At 37.2% G+C, this 14,887-nt stretch overlaps 1 protein-coding gene across 1 annotated transcript in view; it reads left to right on the top strand.

Annotated features, from left to right (window-relative positions):
• Nucleotides 1-1,139: 1,139 nt before the first annotated feature.
• The window catches only part of LUZP2 (leucine zipper protein 2), a 151,178-nt gene continuing 137,430 nt past the window's right edge, over nucleotides 1,140-14,887 (top strand). Inside the window, exon 1 of the mRNA XM_030950207.1 lies at nucleotides 1,140-1,518. Within this exon, the coding sequence (XP_030806067.1) occupies nucleotides 1,457-1,518 (62 nt within the window). The 5' untranslated portion in view covers nucleotides 1,140-1,456. The remainder of the gene's footprint in view (nucleotides 1,519-14,887) is intronic.

The following is a 14,887-nucleotide window of genomic DNA, read 5'->3' as shown; positions in this document are numbered from 1 at the left end:
GACCTTTTTACCATGCTATTATAAGTATCCATGGTAACATGACTGTTCATTCAAGCTGGTATGTAGCATCAAAATAACAATAAATGTTTAAATTCATGTGGTTGAATAGAATGTGCTGCCAGGTGTGCTGAGAAAGATACTAGAGTTGGGACACAGAAAGTCAGAAATTAATTATTTTGTTCCTTTTGGCTGTGTATACCACCTTTTCATTTTTTTGTTTTACCTCCCATCATTCTCAGTTTGCTATTGAAGGATGTAATTTATTAATTTTGTTTGTATTCACCATGTACATATCTTATTAAGGGACAACACTAATTTTAAAAAGTCTTCCATTCATTTCAAACAGTGAATTTCTGTTTTCTGTGGTGGAATACAAAATTACTCTGCAATAAACAGCTGAATGCAATGACTAACCAGTTTAAACTAAGGAAATTTTTATTTTATGCTTGTCATGTACAATGTAGTTTCTGGATGTCTTTTGTAAGAGCAGAGAAGCCCATAGGTGACCAGATATCTTTCAAGTTTTTTGTAATGACCACAATTCATTCACTTGCAGACAAGTTTGTTTGTTTGGGGGTTTTCCGTCTTGCAGAGAAAGATTCCTTCTGTTTAAATGTTTTACTTTCATATGATTTGCCATCAGATGAACTTGTTTTAAGGTAGGCAATTGTCTACACACTGAAAACATTTTTAACCAAATTTGCTGATTTATGTAATTTATGATTAAGATTGGGAGAATACAAACTCAGGAAACAAGAAAAGGTTATTTATTTCTTTGAAGGTTTTGTCCATTGTTTCATGTGATGAAGGGCTTTTAGAGATGTCGTTGCTCTAAATCCTATTCTGGAAGCTCCTTCTGCTCCTACCTTCAACTTGTCATGGGGTGAATGAACACCTGATTGAAACAGCAGCTTGTGTGTTCCAGCTTTGCAGAAACGACACGTGGCTCCGTGCAGCGGTGACAGGCTGCCCTGGGGCTTGACACCTCCTCGGAACAGCTCCTGCCTCCGTATCACCTGTCTTGTTTATACTCACATCACATAAAGACGCTAACTGCAAAGTACCGCTGGTGGTTTAACTGCGGCTTCTTTCTTTTCTTTTTTTTTTTTATTTTTTTTTTTCTCTTCCAGGAAGGCTTTCCCGGCCGTGCCCCGCGGTTCCCGCGGCATGAAGCCGCAAGCCTCACGCCGTAATCCCTCCCGGGCCGCCCCTCAGGGGCGCGTCCTGGCGCAGCCGCCGGCGCTGGAGCGGCGGGGCGGGCCCGGGGCTGCCGCCGGCTCGCTGTGCGCTGACACCGCTCCCGGAGCTCCAACCCCGCTGCCGGAGCTCCCTCCCTCGCGCCGTCTGTCTGTCTGTCCTGCCGGAACCTGTCCGCAGCTCCCCGCGCGAGGCGAGGCTGGAGGAGACGTGGACGGAGGCGCTGTGAGGAAGAGGAGCAAACAGAAGGAGGGCCGGGATGAAATTCATCGCTGCTTGTTACGTGCTGCCTCTCTTCCCTGCTCTGGTCCTTGGCACTAGGTGAGTACCGACAGCTGCTTTCCTCAGAGTGCTCCTGCTTTGTTTCCTTTCTCGGGTTCAGTGCTTGGAAGATAAATAATACAGATTTCAGGTCTTGCTGGGGTGTTAAGTTTAGCGCAAAGATCGTCTCTGATTCTTTTCTGTCTCCCTCCCGCTGCTGATCGTCTCAAGATTGAATGTTCTCTTGGTGGTTTTTTGTTTGTTTGTTTGTTCGGAGTTTTTTTTGGGGTTTTTTGGTTGGTCGGTCGATTTTTGGGGTTTTTTTTATGCTGGGAAGGAGATGCTCCTGTATAATTTGACCCACAGCTTTGTGGAGTGTAACAAGGCAGTGACAAATTAAGCTTTATATCTAGAGCAGTTAAACCAGACAGACTCACTGTAAAGGCAAACAGGTGAAACTGAGAATTGCTAACGTTTTCCCTTATAGAGTGCAAAACACTTGAACAATCTCATCTCAGGATTCTATATCTGAATAATGACCAGGGACTTACTTTTTTACTGTAAGATATTGTAGTGTTATCTCAATGCCAGTAAGTGTATAAAAAGTTGCTGCAATCTAGAATAATTCCTTTCTGTGAAAGTGAGAAAATATGAACAAAATCTATTGCAGCTAAAAAATAAACCTGATCTGAGCATGCAGTGTTCTGATAAGATAATGTGTTCTGCTCTCTTGCTCAGAGACAGTATATTGTCTGTGTTATCAGTATAATATGTTCAGCAAAGAAAAGGTAAAGCTGAGACATGTTATCCCATTGTCTTGATGTACACAGATGAGAAATTAATGTTGGGTACAGAGCAGATCTATTATGATACTGCTGTTGACACTGCTCAACTTCCAGTTCCTTATCAGTAAATCAAGCTGAAATTTTGACTATGGTATTTCTCTGCTGTGTTGGAATAATAACACAGAAATAAGTGTGTAATAAATAGTTATGAGAATTTAAAGCATGTTTTTGGAGGATATACATGTGTACATTTTTCAGGAAAATGTGACTTTTTCCTTTATGCTGTGTCTCCTTCTGTTAAATGCGCATCAAAACAGCCTTTTGCAGAAGCGTTGCGTGTTTTAAGGCTTAAAACATAAGGTGTTCACTGCGATGTAAAAAGAAAAGAAAAAATGTGTGCCTGTTACATAGTCAAGTAAGGGACAGCAGGAGCTGCATACACAGACAAATAATAATTGAAAATTTCTGAACAGGAAAATGTCTGAATGCAGGGAGAAATCAGGAAATTGCTTCACTTATCCAGTAACTTCCTTACTTCAGAATGGGGTTTTATTGGCACAAGGAGGTTGCTTTTTTTGGTAACATTTCTGGTTTGGGCTTCCACAGTGCTGGTCCATATGAACCATGCTGATGTGCTTTGGAATATGGCCCTTGGAGGAATATATTGTGGTTCAACTCTTCTGATTTAATAAAAGGTCTAAGGAAACTTTCACTAGCAGTCATGTGAATTATTTTGGATTAATAATTTTATGCTCATTAAAGAGTGATGCATCCTTGGAAGAAGAGTTAAAATGGAGAGGAGACACCAAACCAGCTTTTGCAGATGCAGGTTTGTATCTTGCATGAGCTCATGCAGATTAACCTAAAAGAGATATGGAAAGCTTAAAAACAGCCTGAACATTCATGGGAGTCAAGGTGTTTAGTGTAGAGCCCTAAAATTGAGTCCTTATCTTCTTGAACAAATGTTACCAGTGTGAGAAATGAAGCATAGTTAATTCTGGATAGTTGTCAAAAAAACTAATGAATTCAAATCCTCCCTCAACTTTCAAGAAATAGTAATAAAGAATACCAAGTTGAAATTGGCATGTGGATGCTAATTATGAAAATCATAATTCTGCGTGTGTATGTTTTCGTAAGAGCACAATGTTGCGGCCTGTGATGGTTTATGTTCTTATGTAATTGAGAGATGAAAATGATCAGTGGGAGAGAAATTCCAATCAAAATTCCACCCCAGTATAGCATGTGTTGCAAAGTGAGTTTTGGTACCAGATTGGTCATCCCATTACGAAGGGGGCTGAAATTCTTTTGTAGAGTTGGAGATTTATAAAAGTTCTGGTCTATTCTCTTTAGCAGTCACTTGGTTTTTAATTGGCTGTGGAGGAGATAGAGTTCAACATTTCAACAGCACACAGAGGAAGTTTCAAAAATGTAACGATGTCAACATGCCATTTACTGGGAAGAGATTATGCTTTAATCTCCTTCAGTAGAAGGCAGTTAATACTTGTTGTAAACCTATGCCTCATTGGTTGGTTGGACCCAACAAGGCAGGATTGCAGGACTAGTTTTTCTTGCAAAAAGTCGGGATACAGTATCTTTCCATGTGAAATTGCTTAGCTAAGGCAAAAGATTAACTTTGCAGGACAGAGTTTTCCATCATGAGGATTTATTTTTGTAAAAGTTTGTACTCTGTTTCATACATTGGTGCTGAAATGAGTGAACGCAGTATGTGTTGCAGAGGTGAACAGCTCATGGATTTTTGTTCCTTGTCAGGCAGTGATGCCATCCTTTTTGCATCATATTATGGTGATTGTTTTGAAAGATCTCACATGTCTTCAAGCCTAATTGCAAACAAATATGAATTAATGAGTTAAGCAATGTGTAATCTTTTCTTACTTGCTAACACTGTTAAGAAGAGGAAAGTACGCAGCTATCACCATTAATTTCATAATTGTATGTAACTTCTTCTAAACTTGGTCTAAAATCACATGCATCAATCAAATGCCCATAAAATTACAGAAAGTTCATGATTTTGAAGTGAATGATCTTTTCTGCATTATCTAAACTGGATTTTGGTATGGCTTTGGGACACAATGATAAGTCTGAATCATTTTTCTGGTTGGTTGTGGTGCCAAAGGGGTCCTAGGATTGAATTGAATTTGTCTATCCAGTTAAACATGTGTGTTTTGATGGTGTAAGCAAAAATTACTGCTCTAAAATCAGTCTCTCAAAATGCCAAGAGGAACATTTTTGAAGATTATTTTAGCTTGGTAAAAAAATATGAAATTGGTGTTTTCCTGTCCACTTTTACATTTCCTTTGGCACATTTAATGTGATAGATGTGATAAGCTGATTTTTTTCAAATGACGCTGAAGACAATAGAGGGTTTAATATGACATCAGAAATGAGTCTCGCTGCCCTGAGGAGTTCAGGGAGTAGACACAGTGCACAGTAAGCTCAGGATCTTCTTCTGTGGCCACTTGCTTGCTTTTGTGGCCCCAGATACCTGAATAGTCTGACTGGAATGCTGCTTGTAAAAGGGAATCTTACATGAAGGCAGTCATTGGGGTCAGTAACTATGGTCTAGATGATCTTGTCTAGTGAGACCTCCCTACTTTTAGCTAAAATGACAGTTTTCTGAATATTATTTGAACATTACTATTGAAATGCTGTATACCAATTTTTTTTGTCTGAACAACAAAATACAACTATTTAGAAGAAGCCTGATGTGAAACAGAGCTTTCCTTTTCTTTTTTCTTTTTTTTTTTTTTTCTTGTGACAGCGCATTCCTTTCTGTCCACATGTGAAATACGACAAAGATACAAGACACTGAATAATTTGATTGCAGTAGAATGCTTTGTAGCAGAGAGCAGGACCATAAACACAAGAAGATGCACTTCAATAACAATTGTAATGTTTCTACTACAGCAACTCATTAAATGAATGTAAAACAACAGGGCTGTAAAAGGCAGCATTTTTTAATTGTGGAGAAGTAGCTGGTGGTAACTTTTTTTCTAAAAGTACAGTTCATTGTCAGTCTTACTGCACTGGTGTTACAAAGCAATCTGTAATACAATGGCTTAAGAATAATGCATCTTCTGGTTTTTGTAGCAGAGTAAAAGTAGTGTGGTCATTTCAAGCTGTTTAATGAATTTACAGGTGTTGATCTGGTATATGTCTATTGTTGGTAGTGATAAAAATGATGATTTTGCTAATTAAGCTTGAGAATGGTTGAGCTTTCCTTGGATGTATTATTTAGGTCAGCTATTTTCTTTACATTTGTTGGGTTTGGTAATTATTCTTAAGGGACTTGAAAATAATTTTTCCCTCCTTTCAGATAAACGTGTGTAAATAACTCAGCCTGTGTCTTGAGGAAACTATACAGAGGAACCTGTCCGATGTTACTGTACTGGCATGGAAAGTTGAAAATCCTTGTTTCTAGTTTTTAACATCATTTTGGTCATAAAAACATCATGAGATGTTGAAAGTAACTGTTTTGAATTTAGACTGATATGAGAGCAGATGGAGCCTTACTTTATAGACTTTAAGTGCAGTTTGAGGCTCACTGAATGTGAATGCTCTTGGCTGTGCCCATGCCATTGGAACATCCTGCCTGGCAGGAAGCCAGAACTGATTTTCACTTGGGAGATCTCACACTAAGGTCCAGTAGTGTCCCTTCTCTTCCCCACAATTGAAGATTAATTCTGCACAGTGGTAGTAGGCTACTTAGTTAGGAGGAAATATGATACCTTATTTTGCTGTAGGTTCTTAACATGCTTTCTGAATTCTTTCAGAAATGCAGGGGTAATAAATATCATTTTTCTCCTGCACAGAGTTCACAGTTTTGTTGTCTAAATTTTCTTGGCCATAAAAGCTTTCTGATTTCTATCAGTGTGGATGATGATGCTTGTTTGGTTGGTGGCTTGTAAGGATTTATATTTGAGGTACAGATGTGGTATTTAGGATGTGACATGTGGCTGTACTATACCTGTAAACTATGTGCTTTTGTTGTGGACTGTATTTAAATATAATGGGTGCTTAAACCAGTGGTGCAACTCCATAATTTCATGGAATGTGTTTGGCTTGATGGCTTTATTTTGATGACTTATAGGAAAGTGCCTAACACAGCAAACTAGAAGCTACTTGCAGCCTGCTGCCAAAGGAACAGAGAAAAAGGCATTGGCAATATTGATGGTGCTCCGTATATCTAAGATCATGAACCTAAACTAAAAATCCAGAAAAAAAGTCTCAGTTTGGCTAGAAAAAAAAAAAAGAAATCTTCTGTGATGTTGGAATTCTGCTTGTTATGCTATATATAATGCATTTCTGCCCAAGAGACTTGCCATGGAGTTACTTTTGACATTTTAGTGTATTCTTTAGTGTTTAGAAAAATTAGAATGCTGACACTTTCCTGTGTCTCATTTATTACTTTACAGTCAATACAGAAGATAAGGATATCCTAACCTAAATTGTAATCCCTTTTTCAGTGAGACTGTGAGCTCAATATTATTTTCTCTATTTAATAGAAAACTGTTCACAGACAGTATTCCTTGTCATGTACCACTCTGCAGACAGAGAAACCTCATTTATGCCACTCGTCAAAGCAGTGTTTCTTGCTATTGTCTAGTTTTGCACAATGGGTGTGCTGTCTGTCTTTAAGGGTCAGATTGTAAATATTCTCTGTTCGGAAGTCAAGTGATGTGTTTGTTGGAAAGGAAAAGAAAATTTTCATTTCATCCTTCAGTATTAATATTCTGCAAAGGTTTAAGATGTGTATTGTTATATTTGCTATTTCAAACGCATTGGAGGGCAAGTACCTTTTAGAAATACTGAAGAATAAATATGACATTTCATCAAATAGCAGTTTTTATGTGCTTCTATTATTCTCTTTACTCTTTCCTTATTCGCTCATCTTCCCATTTACATAGTTCTGGTGTTTTTTAATATTTACTTTTACTGATTTTTATCTTAGCAATATTTTTGTAGTGTTCCCTCTTTTTCTGCTGTATTTGTAGATACAAACAATAATTCAGTCAATCATTAGAGAAATCAGTACATGAATCTTACAAGCTGAAGAAATAAGTGTGTACAGAATTTATTGATATCTTACTTGTTGATACTGATTAATTGTTTCTATGGAAGAAAGCAGAGAAATATCAAAAAATTCTGGTGTATTTTGCCTTCACGTGCTGTCTTAGGAAGAAAAGACTCATTTGCTGCCAGCTAGTGTATATTACCCAAAGTGCTGGTTTTTCCAGTCATTTACATAGTCTTGTTGTTATTTTTGAATGGTCATATTTAGTCAATTTGTGGTCAGTTTCCTTGCAGGAAATAGGTAGGTTTTCTTTGTGTTTGTTAACTATGGAAGTGGAAAAACAAAGTGCTTTGGACAGATTGAAGCACTTAGAAAACAGAGCATGTGTTTGCTGAGTCACATGTAATTTTAGAACTAAAACCTTTCCCTTTTAGTTGGAGATGGAACTGCAGGAGAATATCTTTCTAATGTCTCCATTTAAAAGTCTTCCAGGCCACCACACTTCTATCCATGACCCAGATATATGCTCTTGCTTTGACAGCATCAAAACACCTCCTATGCAACAACAGGGAAACAGGAATTTATGGAAACTGGGCCCAGTCTCTGTAACTTCACCACTGTAAAATCATATATAAACAAATAATCAGTAGTTTTTATGGTGTTTATATAACTTCTTTTGGTGGTGGGAAGGGAGACAAATTACCTGGTGTACCTGGTAAACAAAGTCGTTTATTCATGCTTTATAGTGTTTAATTCTCTATGGTTGATGCAGTTCTTCAGGTGATTTGTGTTTTTGTTTATATGAAAGACTACAGAAGTAGGAGCTGTGACTTTGTACCTCAGAATTGCTTGGTGAACCAAGAGCAGCAATAAACCCAGCAATTACGCTATGCTCAGCATATATGCATCATCCTCATCATGTTTGGATGGTTTTGCACCCATGTGTTTGTTTCAGGCTAGTCTGTGGCAATAAGCATGGGGAAAAAAACCTGAGATTTTACTGAAATGTGGAAGGGAAAAGAAAAAAATATGTGGAGGAATTGAGCTGACAAGACTGAAAAGCAGCAGCTGTGCTCTGGTAGCATTAGATTGTTAAGGAAGTTTCTTCCTCCTGAGGCAGTGTAATGAAATGTGTGCTTGATGGGCAAAGAGAGACTGTCTCTCTTGAAAATGGAGAAATAAAATCAATTTTTATACTGCTTCACTTAGATTTTTTTGTTAAGAAGTATTTTTCAGGATGGGGTGAAACTCAGCAAGGGTGCAATATGTTTAGGTGTTTAGCAGCTGAACCTTTGAGATGCTGTCTTGAAACGAATCAGTTGATAATTATTTGTTGTTTTCAGTGCCAAAATGTCCAAAATAGCCACTGTATTCGTACTGCTTATCAATGGCTGGCATAGTCCATCAGTCCTGCTGTACTTCTACTCCTCTGTTCTATGAAGAGTACAGAAGCTCCTGTTATTTCCTCGTCTGAAAATAGATACTATTGATTTTTTGTTGGTTTTGATTTGTTTTCTTCCCCTTTCTTTGAACAGAGCCGATGTTTGCCAACGGACCAGATATTTTTGAGGGGCTTAATACCTATAATCTGCAATGAAGTGTGCTGAAAGAGTCCAATCTGATGACTTTTGAATTTCAGGAGACAGCTGGTTAACTGCACTAACCTTTTGAAACTCTGAAACAAGAGCTATATTCTTTGACACTTAGACTATTCTTTAGGTGCTGAATGGCATGGGGGATACCAAATAGCTGTGATTGTTAGGAATCCATCCTGACCTCTTTTAGAAAGTTTAGCCTTGCAGCTGTCTTCATTTTACTCTCAGCTGAGGGATAAGATCATTTGGCTCAATGCAAAGGGTAAGGCTTGGGTAATTAATCTGTAACCATGGTGCCTCAGTGACACAGTGGAGAGAGGAAGGGGCAGAACCCATTACAGCATTGCTGCTTTCCTTCTGTTTCCTTAAGCATATTTCATGTTGCAATTAGTGCAGCCTATGCAGTTTAATTTGGTGAGAAATCAGTCTCAAATACCGCTTTCTGTGAGGTCACTGCATTCATATATAAATATATATGAATATATGAATACATAGGCATTCATATATGAAAAAAACCACTGTCCTCAAGTGCATAGATAGTGAATAGAGACTCATCTGCTTTTTTGTTTGCTTGTAAAACCACTCTCTGCTCTTCAGTACACAGATGTGCTGTATTTGGCTCGGGAAAGATCATGAAAGCAGACATTTAATTTAATTCAATGTATTTCTTTTACTCTGTTCCCATTTCAAACATCCTAGTTCTTTCCCTAATTTTTACTTAGATGGAGCTTCTTTGGCACAAGGGCAGACTGTTGTCTGTTCCTGGGCGCAGAAAGAATTAAAATGCTGTAAAAATTAAACAGTAAGAGCAGTTTTAAAGAAATAATAGTCAGTCCATTTGACTCGGAAAAAAACTTGCATTTCTGTCTGTTTAAATGTCATTGTATGTAGTGTTTCCAGTTGCATATGTACCAAAACTGACAAAATTTAAATAGCTTCTGAAAAGAACTAAGTGTAGCAGAATTAAGGGTTTAAAGAATATCTGTGTCCTTTGTATGAGGTGACTACTGCATCACTGGCTTATAAAACATAATTTGTAACTGTTTAAGCCATTCCCATCAAATAGGTGATGTACAGAAGTTGATACTGCAGTCAGGTTTAAATATTTCAGTGTTCACTCACGTGGTGTGTTTCTTTGCTGCTTCATCTTGCTGTGGTAATGTCACATGTTAAAATGGTACTTTTAAATTTAATGGGAAACTGTTCCCAAAACTATTCAGTAATTACGGAAGTGGAAATTTTAGCACACTAGATTAAACCTGATGATACTCACTAAAGTTTTATTAATAAATTACACAATTGGCATGGAAATTGGTATGTTGGTGCCTGTCTTACTATGTAAGCACGTGGGAGTGTGGTAAGATGGAAAAAGGGGAAGGGGGGAGCCTGAGCTTGATTAGGGGTTACCTTTCTACAGATAGCTCTAGGGTGGGAAAACCTAAAGTTTCTCACCTTCTGTTCAAGTTAGTCCCCATACTCAGGCTGTTCTTTCAGATCTTTCTGGAAATGGGTCAGAGGGCTCCAGAGGTCTTTGGTGGTCTTGATCCCCACCTTTATAGTCTGTGCCCACTTCTTGGCCTCATTCCTTCCCTTGAGCTGCGCTGCATTGTGCTTATTTCCAAGAACTAGAATAAGGATGTTTGTCCTGGAAAAGTGCTGCCTTGCCTCTGCATGGCCCCCTTCTCCAGCAGCCTCTTTTTCTTTCCCACAGTGTGTTGAAACACACACAGTAAGCCACCTTTTGGGATTCTACACAAGGTCATGGGAGTTTGCCTCGTTCAGATGATGTGTAGCCTTGAGAATATTAAGTGGCTTGGCAGGATTGCACTAAAGTAAAGTAAAACTTGAATAACAGCCTGTAGCTTTAAATCAATTATTTGATTACCTTCAGTGATTACTAAATAAAACACATATGATACCTTCATAATCAATGTAACATCCATTGAGTTCATGAATCCCCATTGATGAGCAATAGAACAATATCCTAGAATCTTCCTTGCACATGTGAAAAGAAAATAAGAAATTTGCATTCAATTTAGCAGCACCTGAACCAAGACAACACTCAGATTTTTTTAAAAGATATAATTCTTCTCTTATTTAAATACAAGAGAGTTACAGACTTTTTTGTAAAATTCAGCTTGTGATATTTAGCTCTAATTTCTCTAAAATAGCAGATCTCAGAGTAAAATCTTCTTGTGTGAAAGTTGGCTTTTAAATTTTTTAAAAAATTTGCTTCATATTTAGATCCTTGAAGATACATTGAGTGAATTCTAGTTTTTCTTTCTTTCTTTATAGCCTTTATATTTTGTTAATGCGCATCAGATTTACTACTCACTTTAAGGTTCATGAAACAAGAGTAACTGTGGAATGCACAATACACAGATCTGTCTTTTTTTGGTCAACATGTTTCTTGTTTTACAACCAGCTAGCATATTTACTCGAGTTCTATGGGAAAAGTTCATGCATCTTGTTTATTTCATTCTGGGGAAATAAGGAGAAAAGGGACACTCTTGATAAAAGATTTTGTCACTTGTGTTATGGAAGTACTCCTTCAGGCTTTGCCCTCTTCCCATTTTACTTTTAATGTTTGGTATTCTGAAGGATACTGTTCTTCAGCAGTTTTATAACTTTTTATTTGTGTAGGGAGTACAAGAGTTAACTGTCCCAACTTTATGGCATCCCACTGCCAAACACGCAAAAGCTCTCAGGTATACAAACCTTTCTAACTTAGCTCCTTTTATATTTCTCTGAGAGTCATCTTATTCTGGGAAATAAAAGGCACTGTTCTTCCAAGTTTGTGGAATTTCTTTTTATTTTCTGAATGATGTTTATGAATATTTTGTGCTTAATGGGTACCTTAATTTTGCCCTTAATTCAGTACCTCAATGGGCACTGAATGGGTGTTACAGTAGTTGCAAGACACCTAGTGTCCCAGGTACACCTTTAACACCCGCAGTTTATTTATTAATTTAACATTTTAAGCCTTTGTTTTAGAAGTTGTTTTTGCTTTGTTTTTCTTAAAATTTTCTGTTTAGAGTGGTTCATAGGATATTGCTAGCCCTCTGCATAATATGAGTAGGGGAAATGCCAGCGCTCATCAAATTAGTACTGAGCTTAATCATGTGCCTTCTAATATGCTAAAGTGAGGAATGCAGCCATGGCAAGGCCATATTTCCATTTCTCTTAGAACTCAACAGGCAAGGCGAAAAAATGGTTTGTACCTGTAAGTAATAGGGCATTGAATGTCAGTAGGAAGAGTTGCACATCATACCCAAAGGATGTTTCTGTTGAAAATTGAATCTGGATATTTAATGTTTAGATTGTGGCAGAATCTGTGCCAGCAAGAAAAGAAGAAAATTCTGCCCATACAAGACCCACTGTCTGAGGTCAGTGACATGGTTCCCTGTGGAGGGCTCCAGCTTGGAGAAGGAGCCATCCCTGTTTCAAGGAAAAAACCCAATATGCTAAAAAAGGCTACAGATGCAATTGTCAAACTTCTCCATATAGCCTGTATAATTTCCCAGTAACAGTGTACATTTAGCCCTGTGAAATTGCTACAGAGGTGTCAAGTACAGGGGGGGAAAAATAGCAAAGCAATCCAGCTAGTACTTGTGCTATGCATTTAACCTGTACAGCGTTCATGGAGTAACGAGGACAGCGTAAGGCTTTTAAATAAGTTCACCATGAAAAAGTCTGGCTTTTAAACTCAGGAATCTGACAATTTTTAAGCCACCCACTCTTCTGGTTAGTTTTAATACCAGCAGTCAGAAAGGATATATTTCCAGGTTCAACTGGTATTGAAATTGCGCGTGGAACAGTGTGCATTAAATGGTTTCTACAGCAGGAAATGGAAAAAAGCAGCACCATGAATTGGGAATTTACAGGCTGCTATCATACAGAAGAGTATCTCAGACCTATTTTTTCAGGGTTTGGGCATTAATTAGGAGCTTTTTGGTTTTGGACTTTGTGTATGGTTAGCAATCTTTGATGTCAGGAGATTGACTTTAATACGTGCAGTGTGTATAACTGGCTATTTGTTCTAATGAGTGTAATAATTAATTTTCTTATTAATTTAAAATCATGACATAGGTGTCCTTCCAATAGAAATAAGAGAAAGACAAAATGTGTGTAATTTTTTTCCCACTTTCGTACATTCTAATGTCATAGCATAGCTATTTCTCATCTCTTTCTTTCCAAGTGAAAGTCAGGTCAGTAGTTAAATTTGGCTTGAAAAAAAACATTAAGGGAAAATGTATCTGTATATTCTTGAATAACATGACAGTAAATCATTATATGATTTAATTTTAATTTAATTTTATAATAATAACTTAATTTTAATTTAATTTTATTATATAACTCTTTAAAGGACTATATGAATCAGACTTCTTGCTGCATTCCATTTCAGTGTTGACTTACATGGTACTGTATACCAAACTTGTTACAGGTACGCCTACTTTGTCAGAAAGATACTCAGCTAATAGCTGGGCAGGGGGTTGACTATAAAATTGAAGTCAAATTGAGGTAAGACTTCAGGTTAAAAATGAATGGCAAAGAAAAAATATTTGATTGTTTTCTCAATATTTTTTTAATAGAATATTCAGCATGGCACAATAGTATGTTATTTTTACTTGGAATCTTAAAAGGGTGTGTTTAAATTTATTGCAACAAGCTATGTTATTGACTAAAAAGAAATAGATTTGTTTTCTTCTCTTCAGAAATTGCATTTCCAATTTAGAAAACAATTCTTTTTACCAGTTGAAATGAATACTCATGTTTTAAAACAGTGTAGGCGGCTTTTCTACCCTGATCAAAATATTGAAGTATATCTAGCATGAGTAGACTAAGGTGGATGCCTAGTGAATTAAGAAATATAAGAAATGCAAAAAAAGCTAGCATAGATTATTTCTAAAGCTTTAAAATGCTCACATTTATTTTTCTAAATAATCCGTTGGATACAGGTATATTGGATGATCTAAAAGGATTGTACTATACTGATTATCAGGACCACTGTCAAAACAAACAGCTAACCTGATTTTACTGCTTTTCATGCCTCTATGAAACTTCTATCCTTGTACCTTTAGCAAACAGGACTGTTACTGAAGAAGCAGGTAGAAGTGATAGAAATTTGGAGCATACAGGACTGTGGAGGCTGTGGACAGCATTGCAGGTCGTTATTGTGGAAGTAGACATTGCTGCAGATCCCAAGAGATCTGAGGCAGGAGACATCCCTTATTCATTGTTACAGGAAATGCTGCAGTGTATTTTATAATTCCCTTTAAGAAATTTATTTCATGTATTTTTAGCAGACTAAAAACTTTTAATTTATGTAAATTAATCACTAGTTAAGCAGAATCTTAGCCGACTCTATTGAAGGGCTCATAATACACCTGTTCACAATTGCAGGCAGGAGCAGCATTATGTGTAGGCAAATATGTGAGAACCACAGATAGAGGCAACCAGCAGGTTTTGAAAAGACAATTCATATTGTCATTAAACAAAATGAATAATCATAAAACATGAGTTAGATGTTTCATTTCTTTTCTTTGACTTAGCTTTGAAGAGTTGATTTGGAATTCAACAGAGAGTAAGAGGATTGCTTTTGTAGAAACTGTAGGATGAATTAAAGTCCTTCTGTTCTTTTAATGGCTTGTAAACCATAATTCCAGAATCAGAGTGTGTAACAAGCTATTTGTACAGTCATTAGGTAACTTACAAATTTGATATGCTGTAGTTGAGATCGATTAAATTAGAACTTTTTTCTGAAGGTATTTCAATGTAGACTTTTAGTTTTGTTTGATTCTTCTCTTGACGTTATTGAATAGAAATGCTATATGATGTGCAGTGGGACATGATGCAGTTGCCATCAGAGAGGTGTGGTGGGATGACTTACATGGCTGGAGCTCTGCAATGGATGGCTGCATTCAGACAAGCAAGGAGAGGCAGTGGGGTGGCTCTGAACATGAGGGAATGTTTTGACTGCATGGATTATAGGAGTGAGCCTCTGTAAGGATCAGTGA

This window comes from Camarhynchus parvulus, chromosome 5 (assembly GCF_901933205.1).
Source record: "Camarhynchus parvulus chromosome 5, STF_HiC, whole genome shotgun sequence".
Classification (NCBI taxonomy): Eukaryota; Metazoa; Chordata; class Aves; order Passeriformes; family Thraupidae; genus Camarhynchus; species Camarhynchus parvulus.
The sequence above is the reverse complement of the archived record's forward strand: the minus strand, read 5'-3'. Positions and strand labels throughout refer to the sequence as shown.